Source organism: Brienomyrus brachyistius, chromosome 20, assembly GCF_023856365.1.
Source record: "Brienomyrus brachyistius isolate T26 chromosome 20, BBRACH_0.4, whole genome shotgun sequence".
NCBI lineage: Eukaryota > Metazoa > Chordata > Actinopteri > Osteoglossiformes > Mormyridae > Brienomyrus > Brienomyrus brachyistius.
The window spans coordinates 11,890,249-11,907,152 of record NC_064552.1 but is presented as its reverse complement, the minus strand read 5'-3'; the positions used below and the strand labels follow the sequence as shown (position 1 = coordinate 11,907,152).

Genomic DNA, 16,904 nt, shown 5'->3' with positions numbered 1-16,904 from the left:
ATGTATTTATTTAGTATTCATAATAATATCTGGCTGTGTTGGGTTTGTGCCCCATCTTGCCTTGTTCTATGCCTTGTGCTCGTAGCCTCTGGGATAGGCTCCGGACCCCCTTGACCCTGAATAGGATAAGCGGTTTCAGGGGATGGATGGATGGATGGATGGAAGGATGGATGGATGGAAGGATGGAAGGAATGGCAGCTGAGTAGAATTGAAACACATCTGCTGTGCCCCAAATCTGTTTAATTAAATGTACTGGTAAAACAGGCCCCTCCAGAGATGAGAGTCCAGCATAAATGTAAAAGCTCGCTGTATGTGTTAAAGTCAGAATTGAAACCCTTGTCTACATGTTGACCACTGGGCAATCTATCTTTTGTTACTGTAATAGCTTTTTTTACCTGATTTTCAGGATAAAATTAGTTTGGATCCGGAGAATTTTATTAAACAGTCTTTATTGTTTTTTCTAAAAGGCTGCTTGTTCATTAATGCAGGAAAGAATGGCGTACCTGCCTGTCTTGGTCAAAGAAGCCTTTTGTAAGGGCACATGGAGAACTTTGGGACACACTGCACCCTTGTGTTGCTATGCGGTAATCGGACAAAAAGGAATCTGGTTATTTTTGGTGAGAAGGGTACAATTGCTTGTGAAAAGCGAAGGCGATTTTGGGAAGAGGTGTGGTGTCTCTGAAAAGCCTGCGTGAGAAGCAGGAAACATGTCTTGCCTCTGTTGTATTTCATGAAAAACGGCTGTATGTCTGCTGCGGAGGTCGACCATGCTGCTCTTGTTGTGCCAGTAGTAGGGATCTTGGAACACCTGTTGCCGAGTGATGGTATAAATGAGTGATTGAAGCCATGTAAGCCACGCAGCGGAATGCCGTAGACGGGAATATCGATTTTTCTCTTCCATAGGCTGCGACGGGATATAGATCCACAGCATGACATAGTTACTCATAAATATATGACTTGGTTTGTTTTATTTTATTGTGTAAACCGAATTCTCAAGCACCATAAATTGCTGACTGGGGTATCTTTCGATCTGGAGGCCCCTGGTGGTAGATTTCCGTACAGGCCGATGTGCCCTCTTTTTCCCGGACAGGCTGCGTCGCCCGGACGGTGAGCTCGCCCAATCAGCATCTCCTTCGGGCGGACGACGTGGTCAGCTGCTGTCTGGACCTCAGTGCGCCCAGCATCTCCTTCCGCATCAACGGGCAGCCCGTCCAGGGCATGTACGAGAACTTCAACTCAGACGGCCTGTTCTTCCCTGTCGTCAGCTTCTCGGCCGGGGTCAAGTGAGTGCCAGTCCAGTGCGTCGCCCACGGTGCTTAGTCTCACTCTTATCACCAGCCAGTAATTTTTCAATTATCTGTGTCTTGCTGGCTAGGGTTATTTTTTTTTAGTGTGAGGCAGACGCCGTGTGATGAATGCGCTGTACTTTGTCATAATGCAATCGCGCCGGTTCCCTAAAACGTTACGTTAACTGCTTTACTATTGATTTCATATTACACTGCTCTTCCCCACTCTGCTGACTGCGGAAAGACATCTTCTGACACAGATGTATTCTGGAGGCTCAATAAGGGGCGAGGCATCAGACTGATTCTTGCGCCGTGGTTAATGTATTAAAGCGGGGCTAATCTCGTTATGAGATTGCGGAGGAGGACCGAAGGGCCCAGGCCGTGTGGATGGAGGCAGATTTCGTGAAGTTTTGGCTCGTCTCCAAAAGATGCACCCTTTGGTGCCATTGGCTGCCGGCTAATGGGATTAGCCTGACGGAGATCCTTAGCGAGACATTTTAGTTCTCATTTTGTGATTCAGTTTTTACTTCTATAATTTCTTTTAGTTTAATTTTGAACAAGCTTGCTTTTTAATAGCGATTTTTGGCTTTAGATCCTACAATATTTAATTCTTGCATTTTGATTTAGGTTTTTTTTTATTAAATGAAACGTGTTAAAATTAAATGACTTTGGAGGAATTGACGTAGGAAATTGTCTCTCTGTTGCTTGATTTTAAAGCTTTATAATGTCCGTCAGGTCACCCTACATTGACACGCTGGTCATGTTTAGCGCATCCCCACCCTTTCACCCCCCAGCTAATGTTTGCACAGCTGACTCAAGAACCTTTCTGGAATTCCCAAACAAACTCCGCGGGGGAATTGTGGGACGCGACAGAGGCCCGGCTAGGCTTGTTTCCCACGTGCCTGGGTTCTGCTATGAGACCCTGACACAGTGCAGGTTTACATAGAGCGTTTTTGCGGGAGTTGACGGTTTACACTAGACGACACAGTATACGGTAATGTTAGTGTGGACGTCAAGAATGACCAAATATGGAAGCATTAGTTCAGCAAGGGGTGGATACCTTTGCCTTGACTGTTTAAAAGGTATAAGAAATAAATTTACTGTTTTTGCAATACACAGCTTATAAATTAGTAATCATAATAGTAATGCATGTTGTCAGGGCTTATCCCTCAATATTGAAAAATTAACAAAAAAGGCAGCACTTGCAGGGTCTGTATTCTTGAATTTGGTTGGTTTGCACACTAATTGGTATAAAGATAAAAGCACTGGACCTAGAACCCAGATGGTTATAGACTCAGATCGCAGTGAGGTTTTGTTTATAGCCGTGGTCTCCTCACCCTGCAGAGTGCGCTTCCTGCTGGGGGGCCGTCACGGGGAGTTCAAGTTCCTCCCACCCCCTGGGTACGCGCCGTGCTTCGAGGCCGTGCTGCCCAGGGAGAAGCTGAGGGTGGAGCACAGCCAGGAGTACAAGCAGGACCACAGCGGCACGCGAGATCTGCTGGGGCCCACGGTGACCCTGACGCAGGCGGCTTTCACGCCCACTCCTGTGGACACCAGCCAGGTACCACTTTTGGGTGACAGGAGCTTGGAGCTGACCGAGCCCCCACGCTCTGCCGCTCCAACATCCACCTGATCCGGCATAAATTTTCAGATCGTCTTACCTCCTCACCTGGAGCGGATCCGGGAGAAGCTTGCAGAGAACATTCACGAGCTCTGGGTCATGAACAAGATCGAGCTTGGCTGGACCTTCGGAACAGTGAGTGACAAACATCTCACACCTTAGACGGTCGACAGCTTTCCTCTCTCAGTTCTTCGTGACACATTTTTGCAGGTTACAGTGATTATAAATAAAAATTTTCTTTCGACAGTGAACCCGCTGTCCAGATGGTGGTTTTGTTCCCGTGATCATAGGTCATCATTCAGGACTGTGCCGTGTTGCTCGGCAGATGTTACAAATATGTGAAATTGATTAACTCAATGCTAGAAGACATCTACAGTGATTTCTGATATTGCCCCTCATCGTTAAGCTGTTCGTGACTTTGGTTTGATTTGTAGAGCTTTTTTTTTTTGGTCGAGATTTACTAGCCTTGCGAGTCTTGCTTACTGAGTGGGCTGTTTCTCTGGTTTTTTTTCGCCCGTTATAGCAGTTCAGAGCGGTCCGCTCCCCTTTGTGATGTGCTGTAGGTTCCTGAGATTATATTTTGCATGTTGCATGAGTGGGCGTCTCAGTGGGGAGCGCTCCGGCCTCGCACCTCCAGGTTTGTCGATTGCATTTCCTGTCTCTCTCGGCGTGCGCGTGTGGAGTTTGCATGCTGTCCCAATGTTCCTGTGGACTTCCTCCCACACTCCAAAAACATGCAGGTGAACTGGAGTCTCTGAATTGTTCATAGTGTGCGCCTGAGCGCGAGTGGTCACCCAGCGGTGGGGTGACCATCTACAGTGAGCCCTGCATTGTGCCCTGTGCTTCCAGGGACCATTTGGGAACATTTGTGCTCTCATTCGTTCCAGCTGCTGCTGTTCCCTGAGTGTTATTTTGGTTTCCACATCACCTGGGTGCTGACGAGCCACATGCTCGTACCAGGAGCTGCTCGGCTGCGTCACCCCAACCGTTTACTCTGTCCTCCCCCTGCTGCCCGCTGACCGGCCGCGGATGCTGCTGCTGACCTCCTGGGAGAGTTTCCCGTCTGATGTGTGTGACCTGGTGGATTAGCATGCTGTACCTGTGACCGGAAGGTCGCCGGGTCAAATCCCAGAGTCAGCAGAGTGGTGTCGCCACTTGGGCCCTTGAGCGAAGCCCTTAACCCCCAATTGCTTTGCGGACTGTCAAAAAAATATATGTCACTTTAGATAGAAGAGACTGCTAAATAATAATAAAACAAGCAAGAAGACAGAAAATTAAAAAAAAAGTTTCATGCATGTACAAAGGAAATTATAATTTAATATGTATGAAATATATTTGCTATGTACCTATTGTGCTTCTGTGTATCTGGTCCTGTAAAACCACCCCCATACTTTTCACCCACAAGTCAGTGCCTCTGCCCTGCTCCTTACCACCACTGATGGGCAGTGCTCTGCACCAGCCACGCATCATGCGATGATTCGGAGGCTCCGCCAGGCCGCTTTGCTCTTCCCTGCTTTTCAGAATACCTGCGAGATATCCGGGCGGTGCCGAATATGTGCCCGGCATGCTCTAGTTAGGCTCAAAGACGGATGGGGGCTCGATGGAGAGAGAGAGAGAGTGAGAGAGAGCGTCCTGCCAGTCGGCAGGACGTGGGACGTGTTCAGCACGACGTGCGAATAGCTTTGTTTTAGCTTTCAGATGGGTTTCTGTGCAGATGCCTAGATTTAGTTTCGCATTTTATTTATATAATCAAAGCGACATACATTTTTGAGAAAGCAGAGCCAGATAGAGCCTGGAGCAATTGGGGGTTACGGGCCTCACTCAAAAGCCCAACGGTGACATCACTCTGCTGAGCCTGGGATTTGAACCAGCAACCATCTGATCAGAGACGCAGCCTCCTAACTCGCTATGAAACCACGACCTTCATATCCACCTCAGCATGAAATGTCTGGCTTTACTGCATAGTTGTGTTTGTAGTATTTGAAAACAAAACACCACCTAAGTGCTGCTCAGATGTGAACACCGTGTGTCGGAACGGTGACCCGGGATGGGGTTTGCGTGCTCTTGTGTGTTGCCATGACAATCAATCACCTATCAGGAGCTGAAGAAACCCAGGTTATCCTTCATGCTTATTTCATCTTGGTGCCTAGGTTGGGGCTTTCGTGTGACTTGTGGAGGTTTTACTTACGCAAAAATTTTTCTGAGGACAGTACAAAAAAAACTATTCATAGAGATAATCAATCAGATTGTAGAGGAGGCGGTGCCCCTCCGAATACTGTAATCAGCTGTATTTGTGCAGTTTCCATGCCCGGCCACATAGTGGCTGTGGCTCACTACTCCCGCCTCTCAGTAATCAAGTTGGCGAGTTCGGCACGTTCGGTCGAAGTGGCTATTAGCCAATTCTCCTGAAACTCATAAGACCCATAGGAGATGTTTATGATATAATGTATTAATGTGTTGTTATTCTTTCTTATTTAAAATGCATTTAATTACATCATTGGGCACTGGTATCACTGATTTTATTATTTAACTCACTTTTTCCTTTGCATAAGTTACTAAGTTTCAGAGTCACATTCCCCTAACCCTATGTTTCCCATTGTAATATGTGTGTTTTAGGACGTGATTTTGGTGCAGGCGAGGTTTTTCAGGAGCACATTAGTGGGTGTAATTCACTCAGAAGACCTTGAGAAAGTGGGAAGGGAACAGCGTTTGGAATTTACGGAATTAAAAGCACATACTCACACGCACACACACACACAAACACACACACACACACACACACACACTACTGGCGACCAGCATTCCCCTGCCCCTCCCCTGGTTGAAAGCTGTCGGTTAGCACTGGCTACTTGCCCTTCTGAGCACGCCTTGGAGGACACCATGGGCATCAGCGCTAATTAAACATGCCTTACTGCCATGCTCAGCCTCCAGCAGGACACTGGGCTCTTCGGGTGTTGCTCCTGTCTGCTTTGTGTTCCCGAAATGGCCTTCAGGCAGAGGGGGGGCGATGGTGTTGCCAGGTCTGTACGGTTTTGAGCCAAATCAGGGGCACGTTGGCAAGCACAGTGACTAGGTCCGATGCTTACATCAATTTTTCCCAATCCGGTCCTCAGGAACCCACAGACAGTCCATGTTCTGGTGTGGACTGATTGGCAGGGAGCTCGGAGGGAGGAAAAATGCGGACCATTTGTGGGTCCCAGAGGACTGGTTGGGAAACTTAGTAAGATACCCACAAAGACATTTTTTTTTACAATTTCTCCAATAATCATATATTTGACTATAGGTCAGAAGGAGGAATATATATGAGACACATCTATGAGTTGTTGTCCTTGTGCTGTAGATTCGAGACGACAACAAACGACAGCACCCATGCCTGGTGGAGTTCTCCAAGCTTCCGGAACAGGAGCGCAGCTATAACTTACAGATGTCTCTGGAGACGCTGAAGTAAGTGTTATTGCAGGCAGTTCATTACTTATTGGACAAAGAACATTCCACAAGAGAAACGAGCTCCTGCAAATGGCTGGAAAACCTGTGAAGCTATTTTTTAATTAACCTTGTAAGAATTCATAAAATTAAGGCTTTTAGGTGATCACAGCATTTGTTGATATCATCTTTTCTCTGGATCGATGTAATTAGACTCTGAAGGTCTTCGCTGTGCTGAACACAGTGTCAGTAGTATTCGGTTATGTGTAACACAATTAAAAGGAGATCAGATTTTTTATGTTACAGATTTGAACTGAGTCAGGATCCCTTATCTCTGTATGAAGTGTTTTTTGAGTGAAAAAAAAATCCCTGATTAATTTATATGAACCAGGTACTTCTTGAAACCCCAGACACTGATAGTCTAAATGTCATTATATGCAAATACTTGTTTGTAACAGTATTTTGAGTATGAGGTGGAATTACAGACCATAAGGGATAGCTGGTAATTTCTAATTAATTTCAGAATTTCAGGGACAGCCTTGTCAAAACAGGCCATCTAGGTCAGAGTGGCACGACTCGGTTCATATCCTGTATTCTTGATTTGAACTTCGGACTGAAAGTCGGTCTCTTAATTAAATCATATTCTGAGGTAACTGTGTGACAGATGAGTCCTCAGCATATGATCTCCACAAATATGTTTGCAAATGTTGAGTCTTATATCATCTGGACTCTCAGAAGGATATTTGTCTTGGTATAAAAATGCCAAACCATAACTAGCTAACAAGTATTCGGACTGATTCTATACTTGAATCATAATGCCTGTTCTTATCTCTGGATTCCCATTGGTGTAACAAGCTGTCCGTCATTTCCAAGGCCTAGGGACAGTTAGCCTTTTTACTTTCTGAATATATACCTACTGAGCACCTGTATTGACTGCCTTGATTCCTTCCTTTGTGTGGTGCTTGTTTCACACACATTTTCGCTACTTTGTACCTATATACTCTACATCACCCTTGATGAAAGTCAAAAGCAGGTAAAATAATCAGCAGTAATTATCAGTAATAATACCCGTGCAAGGATGAGCTGCAGGCATTCTGGCTGCAAAGACGTCTTTGGACTAGCTCCTTTGTTTTCTTCCTCTGAAGAACGCTGCTTGCCCTTGGATGTCATGTGGGAGTGGCTGATGAGCGCGCAGAAGACAAAGTGAAGAGCCTGAAGCTTTCTACCAAGTAAAACCAAGTAGCTCTTCAAGTTGGTCTAAGGCAGTGTTTCCCAATCCGGTCCTCAGGGACCCACTAACAGTTCTCGTTTTTTGCTGGGAGCTGAGAGGAAGCAAAAACGTGGACTGTCTGGAAGGGAGATGGGAGGGAGCAAAAACGTGGACCGACTGTGGGTCCCCAAAGATTGGATTGAGAAATGCTGGTCTAAGGCACAAATTTGATGGGAATCTTTTTAAAGTTTTTGAATTCTGGCACAGTTGCATAATTCATGATGCATAATTTTGCCACTGGCAGGAAGGAGGGCTAATTCATGAGGAATTAAGTGGGAATACTGTTTTGGGTCACCTCAGACCTAATTCCTGTACATATTACTGTATCTGTGGTTTCAGCAATGAAGTGCACTTGTCTCTTGCCATGATCACTTTCTCCTTGATACGAGACGACGGGTCATGATGCAAGGTGTGATCCCGGACCTCTCTCTGTGCAGATATGAGCTGTCGAGTGGGTACAAGCCTGCTCCCATGGATCTGAGCCACATCAAGCTGTCCTCCTCCCAGGAAGCCATGGTGGACAAGCTGGCAGAGAACGCACACAACGTTTGGGCCCGGGACAGAATCCGGCAAGGCTGGACCTATGGCATCCAGCAGGTGTGACCTGACAGCTTGGATTTTTTTGGGATGGAATGGTGGCAGGGGGGAGGGGTGCAGAAATGAATGAATGGGGGCATCCAGCATGGGTCTGGTTCTTCATTTTTAATGCAGTGGCTGCAGGGGAAATATATGGGCACCAAGGTTGGTTGGACTGGTGCCCTGTCAAGAACTTTGGGTTGGGCCATTCATTTTGCCTCGTTCCCTGGTGCCCTTATTGGAGACTGAAGAAACCTGTTTCTTATTATTAAACCTCTGACTCCTGCAAGGTATATGGACAGGGAGTTACAACATTCTTCTTGTCTGGGTTATTCTTGCTGAGTGATGAAGAACTCGCTATATATGCGCCAGAGGCTCACAAGCCGTGAAAAGTTGTCGGAAGTTCTCAGTGTTTCGCTTTTTTTTAATTTGGGAGGGTTTAACGGATGAAGAGCGGGTTACGCGACCGTGAGTCTGGAGAATCCCGAAGCACGCTTCGTGCTTTGTGACCATCTGTCCCGTTCTCACGCGTTCCATGTGTCTCGTACCAGGATGTGAAGAACAGAAGAAATCCTCGTCTCGTTCCGTATGCCCTGCTGGATGAACGGACCAAAAAGTCCAACAAAGACAGTCTGAGGGAGGCAGTCCGCACCCTGCTGGGATATGGGTACAACCTGGAGGCCCCCGACCAAGATCATGGTAAATTCTGGCACATTCCTTTCAGCTGTTATGTGAAGACTCCTTAAATTAATTGCATTAAAAACTATTGACTACGTCAATAAAACCTTGTCCAATATATTTTAAGCAATACTTTTTTGTACGTATCTATTCCTAATGTTTTAAAAGTCTGATATATGATGAGACAGCATGTTTTTTTGTAGCTTGATAGCATGTATGGCTTTATTGCAGCAGAATGCAGGGGAGATTCTAGGATTTTTTAAGAAGGTGATATAAGGGGGACCATTATTTATACAGAAGGGTCAACCTTATCAATAGCCAGTGCTATGTTTTGAATTGTCGAGTGACAGGGGACTCCAGGGACCAATCAGCTAGGGCCAGTGCTCCTGTGACCCCGCCCATGTACTGCATATGTCCCAGGCAGGATGCATCTGTGCACAGCTGCAAAGGCATGAGACTGAGGACCACGTTGATCTGATATCAACCCGGGAAAATGGTGCCCTGTATTGTTTTCGGAAATGTTCCGTGTAATTTCCGGTTCAGCGGTGGGAAAAACCTTTCCTGCTGGGAAACTTTCCTCAGTTTGGATGTCGGAACTGGATCCCCATCGAGTTTCCTGGTCCCTGCCACCGCTTTCTCGTTGTGCCTCGAGTGACATTATTGTACCATACAGCATGCAGAATTAAATTAATTCCCATTGGCCTTTTCTGGTTTTCTCTCTCCTCCGAGTCATCATATAAAGCATATCTTCATCAAGGGGGCCACCCAGATGTGGGTTTGTTGTCTGCGGGGTCCCACTCAAGATGTCTTTGCCCCCTCTAGCATAGTACCACTTTGTGGTAAACAGGGGGCTGCACACACCTGAGTGGTTTTAATGGAAGCAAACGCCGTTGCTGTGGCCATCTGGTGCCGTCGTCCAATCAGACTCATGACCAGCGTTGACATGTTTGTCTTTTGCGCTGTTCTCCTTTCTGCATTCCAGCCGCCAGGTCGGACATCAGCAACATGACGGCAGAACGGTTCCGGATCTTCCGCGCCGAGAAGACCTACAGCGTGAATGCCGGGAAGTGGTACTTCGAGTTTGAGATGGTGACGGCGGGGGAGATGAGGGTGGGCTGGGCCCGGCCCGACTGCCTACCGGACTGGGAGCTGGGCTCCGATGACCAGGCCTTCGTCTTCGACGGCTTCAAAGTGAGTGAGGGACCTTTGTATGACTCAGTTGCTGAGCCATGAATCAAATGAGGGGTTTTGCCAAGGTGCGTCATTGTGGGGGATGGGGGAACGGCATTCTCAACCTCACCGAATATATGCTGCTCCTTGTCATCAAGCCGGTTGTTAGCAGGTCCAAGAAGGCACTGCAGAAGTGAGCTGGGAAACACTCAAATCCGCGTGAAAGGCCGGAAGATCCTGCAGCGAGCAGCCATTTACACATTCAATGATTCATACTGCAATTGCTGTCAGGGCTCGGAGTGGAGATGAATGTTTTTTTTTTTTTAGGGAAGAAAATGTATCGGAAAAAAACTATATAGGCCTTGGAAAAATGATGCTTGCTGTATAGAAGATTAAAATGTTTCACGGCTGTTTCTGTGTAATGGAGGTGCTCCCAGTCTTGTAGAAAATAGGAGTGAGATGAGGGCTGAGATGTTCGGCTCCACATCGCAGGCTCAGCGGTGGCATCAAGGCAACGAGCACTTTGGCCGCTCCTGGCAGCTCGGCGACGTGGTGGGCTGCATGGTGGACATGAACGAGCACACCATGATGTTCACGCTCAACGGAGAGGTGCTCCTCGATGACTCCGGGTCAGAGCTGGCGTTCAAGGACTTCGAAGTTTGCGAAGGTTGGTGTTTTGGTCGGCCAATAAGTAACTCCAGCAAACTTGTTTCCTTTCCCCGCCCATCTAGCTGGTTAAACACTTTCAACATGTGCCACTTGTGTGGATGACTTGGAATTTTTATTATTCCAATAAGAAAGACAGTGTTTCAATGGGAAAACGGGGGCAGGGTAAATTCAGGTAACGTGTTCTGAAAAATTAATACGTCCAAAGGATGAGTATGAATGTCATGCCGTGTGAAAGCTACATTAATTAAACATTTCAATTGAAAAGGTAACGTTCCTTTTTATTGTATATGTGACCAGAGAGGCTAATGATTGTACTGTTTGTTTGAACGAATGAATCAGCAAATGCATGTCATTAATGACTGTAAGACCACGAGTGTATGAGACTGAGTGAGCTGAAAGCATGACGGGGGGAGGGTCACTGCCTCCCTGTCAAGGACAAGAAATTGTTTTGAGCTGGTCATGTAGTATGTTCAGAGCCATTGAATGCTGCTGATGGTATATTACAGAAGTGAAGGATAACAGCGGAGTACAAATTTATTTTTATAATAGACGTAATGACTCTGCAGTTGACTTTGAGTTATGTGTAGTATCCGTAACAACCGTGTTCTCACTATAGATCATCTTGACATGAGTGCCACCTACTGACTGTCATTTAGTGTAACAGCAGCTCAAATCCGTCATTTTGTGCAAAATGATTTCGCTAATAACATTGAAGTTTTGGTTGTTGCAGCCTTGGAAAACATGTGACCCTCTCATTTTTCGGACCGTTTTTCGTTACAGTATAAAACAAATTACACTGGTATGTGAGTATATCGCTCCCCTTTCGCCACAGGCTTCATCCCCGTGTGCAGCCTGGGCGTATGTCAGGTGGGCCGGATGAACTTCGGCAAGGATGTCAGCACGCTGAAGTACTTCACTATCTGCGGCCTGCAGGAGGGATTCGAACCTTTCGCCGTCAACATGAACAGGGATCTGACTATGTGGCTGAGCAAGAGGCTACCCCAGTTCATTCCGGTACCACAAAATCACGAGCATATTGAGGTGAGGCGATGGACTCATAGCCTTTTCCCCCAACGCAATGCTGGTCATGTATTACCACAGAAACAGTTGAAGTACCTTCTGGAACATGCCTGCATGGACATCAGCTTGAGGTGTAAGCCCTTTAATTTTACATTTTGTCTTGAAAAGGTTGCCCGGATCGACGGAACCATCGATGGTTCTCCCTGTCTGAAGGTCACGCAGAGGTCCTTCGGGTCGCAGAACAGCAACACTGACATCGTGTTCTATCGCTTGAGCATGCCGGTCGAGTGTGCCGAGGGATTCTCAAAGTCGCCGGGGGCCACACTGCCTTCTAATGGCAGCTTCTTCTCGCCCAAGAAGGACCTGGATGACTTCGAAACTGTCTCAGACTTTGAGGTCCTTATGAAAACTGCTCATGGCCACTTGGGCCCCAATGGCTCAGAGAGAGATAAAGATGAGTTCAACAACCACAAGGATTATAACCAAGAGAAGCCATCTAAGCTTAAGCAGAGGTTAGTATCATAGCGTGCATAAAAGTACTTCCTATCAAAAGATCTGTGAACTAACTTTAGGTATTGTAACCTTTCACTATATAGAAAGTTTTCCATTATAACAAATACAGTTCTACTTGACTCTTCTTGCTTTGCCTATTGAGCTACAAGGTCGCCTGCCCCTTCATCTTTATTACAGGTTCATGCTTAAGAGAACCAAGCCGGATTTCAGCACCAGCCACTCATCTGCCCGCCTTTCAGAGGAGGTGCTAGCTGATGAGAGGGACGACTATGAATACCTCATGCAGACATCTACGGTGAGGGCATCTGTCAATACGATCCATTGCATTTTGGACTGAATAGCGGCCCAGACAGGACTCTCATTGACTTACGATCAGTTCTTTGAAATGCGATCATTAAGTATGCATTTTCTGTTCTATTCCTGTGCTACGCAGGTAGAAATAATTCATGAAGTAGATAATGGTGAATAGTTTTAATATGTTTATAGTCTTTTATACTAAGTACAATGGCCACAGTTTAAGCAAACCTTGCCTCTACTTAATGCATAATATGTGATATTTAGGGCATTTGAACTTACTGTGCAGAGCCAGTAGTGTTTTTACTGTCATGAATCTCTTTACTGGTTAGCATGTTGAATATGCAATATGAGATTTTGAATGGCAGTTGAACTGAGTGGGTGTTTTACTGTGGTAATGTCATGCACCAAACTATCCTATTGACAGTTCAAAGCTGTCAGTACTGAACATCTCCTTGCAATTCTGTTGATGGCTTTTCATCTGTATCTCTCCTCAGTACTATTATTCTGTGAGGATCTTTCCCGGCCAGGAACCCTCAAGTGTGTGGGTCGGCTGGGTGACTTCCGACTTCCACCAGTACGACACGGCCTTCGACCTAGAGAAGGTCCGCACGGTGACTGTCACTCTGGGGGACGAGAAGGGCAAGGTCCATGAGAGGTCAGTCGCACCTAAAATCTCATGGCTGCCTTGTGAAATCACCCACTTTCCATCTCAGGCACAGACTTTCCCCTGAGATGCTAACTGGGAAGAGCTAAGTTTGACTGACCCATGGACATACTCAACCTATCTGCTTGCACTTCTCTCTAAATACCAGCATCAAGCGTAGCAACTGTTATATGGTGTGGGCAGGAGAGAGCACCAGTCCAGGGCAGGGTCGTAACAACAACGGCCTAGAGATTGGCTGTCTTGTGGACACTGCCAATGGACTCCTGACCTTCACCTCCAATGGAAAAGACCTCAGCACCTACTACCAGGTAACTAGACCAGGCTACCTGGGTTCAAGTTCCGGGAAAGGCCCTGTTGCAGTTGTTACTTTTCAGTCGATGTACATCGATAAACATTGTACCAATTAATAAACTGTAAAATTTTGAGATATGTCAGATCAAGAAGTTCAGTAGGTTCAATAACCCAGATAGAGAAGTTTACAGAATTGTTGTCTTCATGATAATAGCCCTACTTTTTTGGAATTAGTAAACCATGGCTGCCCATGTTATGATATATGTTTTGCTTAACTGTGTGCCACATTATCTCTGCCCTCTATTTTTAACTCATTGCCCCGGCTTCTGGGTATCGGCAGGTGGAGCCCAGCACCAAGCTGTTCCCTGCGGTATTCGCTCAAGCCACCAGCCCCAACGTGTTTCAGTTTGAACTGGGCCGCATCAAGGTAAGTGGGTGGCCGTGATGAGGCGGTAGACACAAATAGGGCAGCGAGTGGCGTGTGACAGTGCACTGCTTCCCGAGGGGCCCTGGCTGGGGCCACACCTGCTGCGATGAGGCACTGTGTGGTGACACCGTACCCGTACTTAAGGATGAAGCACTTGCACTATGGCTTTTCGTTACTCTACTGTCACGCTGGATTCATGTTAGCCGTCTCTTTGTGGGAACCGCTAAACTACAAATGTTTGAGTAAGACATTTGTGAAACACTGGTGTCAAATTCGATTTGGAAGTGTCTTTGAAATGTTATGTGTATATACAGCCGTGGAAAAAATTAAGAGACCACAGCGCAATTTTTTGTTTTAATTATTTCAGAATTTATGGGTGCTCCCCATAATGGTTCCTCCCTGTTTCTCCTTCATGAAGGGCTTCTTCCATGCTTTGTGGGACTTTAGTCGTGCTTCAAGGAGCCTGATACAAACTGTCCTAGCAGTGAACTTCACACCTGCACTTAATATTTCCCATTCCTTTTGAAGGTCACTTGATGTCTGCCCACGATTTATGAAAAAGTTAATAGTCATCTCTGGCATTAAAAAGTCACTTCTGCCCTTTACCTGGCTGATTTCTGGTCATTTCCAGTATCTCTTTTTCTTACGTACTGCTGGCTTAGATATTTTGAACCTGTAAGCATGTCCCTACAAAGACCCAAAAAAGTAAAAATGCCAAAAGTCTTATATTTTGTTTGGTTACTTATGGTTAAGGTTAGGGCTGGGTAGGGGTTAGGGTCGTCATGTTGTGATTGGAGTTTCCCCCATAGAAATGAAAGGAAAGTCCCCATGAAGATATCATTACAATCCTGTGTGTGCGTGTTTGTGCGTATCCTATATGATAAATGTTATGGGAAGGTAAATCTAACATCTGTAAAATCTGACTCATGTAAAGGTTTGTGGAATGGATTGCTTACATCAGGCACGTAGCCACATAGCAACTCTCCACCACCCCGAAAATTTACCCCCGGGTCGATGAAAGCTGCTAAGTGTAACCTTCCCCCTGAAATTTGTGTCTGGCTACGGCCCTGACTTACGTCAGTCAAGGACTGCCCATAGATCAGTAGTATTGGCGTTATTTTAATAATAGCCCATTGAACCTGACTGCAGGATTAATATTTCGTAGGTCTGGTCAAATTCCCATAGAGTACATTCTGTGGTTTGTTAGTCAGATCCACACTAGTGCCATGACGTCAACCGCACTGTAGCGAAGAGCCAATGATGGATCTCCCGCCGATCGTGCCGAACTCGTTATTTTCCTGCCAGAACGTGATGCCTCTCTCAGCGGGCCTCTTCAAGAGCGAGAGGAAAAACGCCACCCCGCAGTGCCCGCCCCGGCTGCACGTAGAGTTCCTCACCCCGGTCCTGTGGAGCCGCATGCCCAACCACTTCCTGAAGGTGGAGGCGTCCCGAGTCAACGACCGCCACGGGTGGCTGGTGCAGTGCTCCGAGCCTCTGCAGTTCATGTCCCTGCACATCCCGGAGGAGAACAGGTCAGGTCCTTAGCATGTGAGGCTATCATGGGAATGGTATTCCCAGACGAATGTTTGACACCAACCAACATTGTTTTGGGTTTCTGAGGGTGTCCAGGCCCTGGGATCAAAATCATGGTAGAAGTCATATCATTCTGGGAATCTTTGTTCTCCAGGTCCGTGGACATCCTGGAGCTGACAGAGCAGAAGGACCTGCTGAAGTTCCACTTCCACACTCTGCGGCTCTACTCGGCCGTGTGCGCCCTCGGGAACAACCGCGTGGCACACGCCCTCTGCAGCCACGTGGACGAGGCCCAGCTACTCTACGCCATCGAGAACAAGTACATGCCAGGCCTGCTGCGGGCGGGCTACTACGACCTCCTCATCGACATCCACCTCAGCACCTACGCCACCGCGCGCCTGATGATGAACAACGAGTACATCGTGCCCATGACGGACGAGACCAAGAGCATCACGCTCTTTCCAGACGAGAAGAAGAAGCACGGCCTGCCGGGAATCGGCCTCAGCACCTCCCTGCGTCCGCGCATGTATTTCTTCTCGCCCAGCTTTGTCCGCGGAGGCGGAGACTTCTTCCAGTACAGCCCCGAGTTCCCCCTGGAGATCCTCAAGACCAAGACCATCGAGATGCTGACCGAGGCCGTTCAGGAAGGCAGCCTCCATGCCCGCGACCCCATTGGCGGGAGCACCGAGTTCCTCTTCGTGCCCCTCATCAAGCTCTTCTACACCTTGCTCATCATGGGCGTCTTCCACAACGGGGACCTGAAAAACATCCTGCAGCTCATCGAGCCCAGCGTCTTCTCCGAGGACTCCGGCCACGAGGGGGGCGACGCCCCAGACTGTGAGAGCTTCAAGGGCGAGCTCAGGATAGAGGGCACCGGCGGGGAGGAGACTGGAAGGACAGGAAAGGTCCCCAAAGAAGGGCTGCTCCAGATGAAACTTCCAGAGCCCGTCAAGCTGCAGGTGACTCGCCGCTGTCTGATTTTCCCTTTTAATCTCTGCCACCCTGCGACCCGCTTAACAAAATGTGCTGAGAATGTTTATAAGCGTAAATACCATTTACACCATATGTTGTCAAGCTTAAAAATGGTCCATCGATATGTTGTAGCAGGTAGTAATTTATATAAATTATTTAAAATAGATCTTACAGTAAGAAGTAAGAGTTGGTTTTTCATTTTTGATAGCTTACTGGCCCATACTCGGGTTGGAGAGTTTTCGTGCTCTTGCTGTTTTTGTGGAGATACTCTGATGTTGCCCCACCGTCCAATGACATGTGCTTAGATGAGCTGGTGCCTCTATATCAGGGGTCCAGTGCTGGAGAGCCCTGGCCCTGCACAGCTTAGTTCTCTCCCTGTCCGTCGCACCTGATTCAACTCAAGAACTGTGTGGTAATTAGCAGAGAAGTTGAATCAGGTGTGTTAAATGAGCAGCGCTCCAACCCTGCAGTCTCAAGCCCTCCAGCCCTCCAGG

General features: G+C 47.1%; 1 protein-coding gene across 4 annotated transcripts in view; it reads left to right on the top strand.

The window, feature by feature from the left end:
* LOC125715355 (ryanodine receptor 2) overlaps positions 1 to 16,904 on the top strand; it is a 148,728-nt gene that overhangs the window by 79,415 nt on the left and 52,409 nt on the right. For all 4 annotated transcript variants that reach the window (XM_048986733.1, XM_048986732.1, XM_048986731.1 and 1 more), the window contains exons 20-36: positions 1,091 to 1,283; positions 2,631 to 2,847; positions 2,938 to 3,042; positions 6,248 to 6,351; positions 7,476 to 7,559; positions 8,038 to 8,197; positions 8,728 to 8,875; positions 9,837 to 10,045; positions 10,517 to 10,691; positions 11,526 to 11,734; positions 11,882 to 12,225; positions 12,404 to 12,521; positions 13,018 to 13,178; positions 13,336 to 13,495; positions 13,819 to 13,905; positions 15,211 to 15,437; positions 15,593 to 16,397. In XM_048986733.1, the coding sequence (XP_048842690.1) occupies positions 1,091 to 1,283; positions 2,631 to 2,847; positions 2,938 to 3,042; positions 6,248 to 6,351; positions 7,476 to 7,559; positions 8,038 to 8,197; positions 8,728 to 8,875; positions 9,837 to 10,045; positions 10,517 to 10,691; positions 11,526 to 11,734; positions 11,882 to 12,225; positions 12,404 to 12,521; positions 13,018 to 13,178; positions 13,336 to 13,495; positions 13,819 to 13,905; positions 15,211 to 15,437; positions 15,593 to 16,397 (3,506 nt within the window). The remainder of the gene's footprint in view (positions 1 to 1,090; positions 1,284 to 2,630; positions 2,848 to 2,937; positions 3,043 to 6,247; positions 6,352 to 7,475; positions 7,560 to 8,037; positions 8,198 to 8,727; positions 8,876 to 9,836; positions 10,046 to 10,516; positions 10,692 to 11,525; positions 11,735 to 11,881; positions 12,226 to 12,403; positions 12,522 to 13,017; positions 13,179 to 13,335; positions 13,496 to 13,818; positions 13,906 to 15,210; positions 15,438 to 15,592; positions 16,398 to 16,904) is intronic.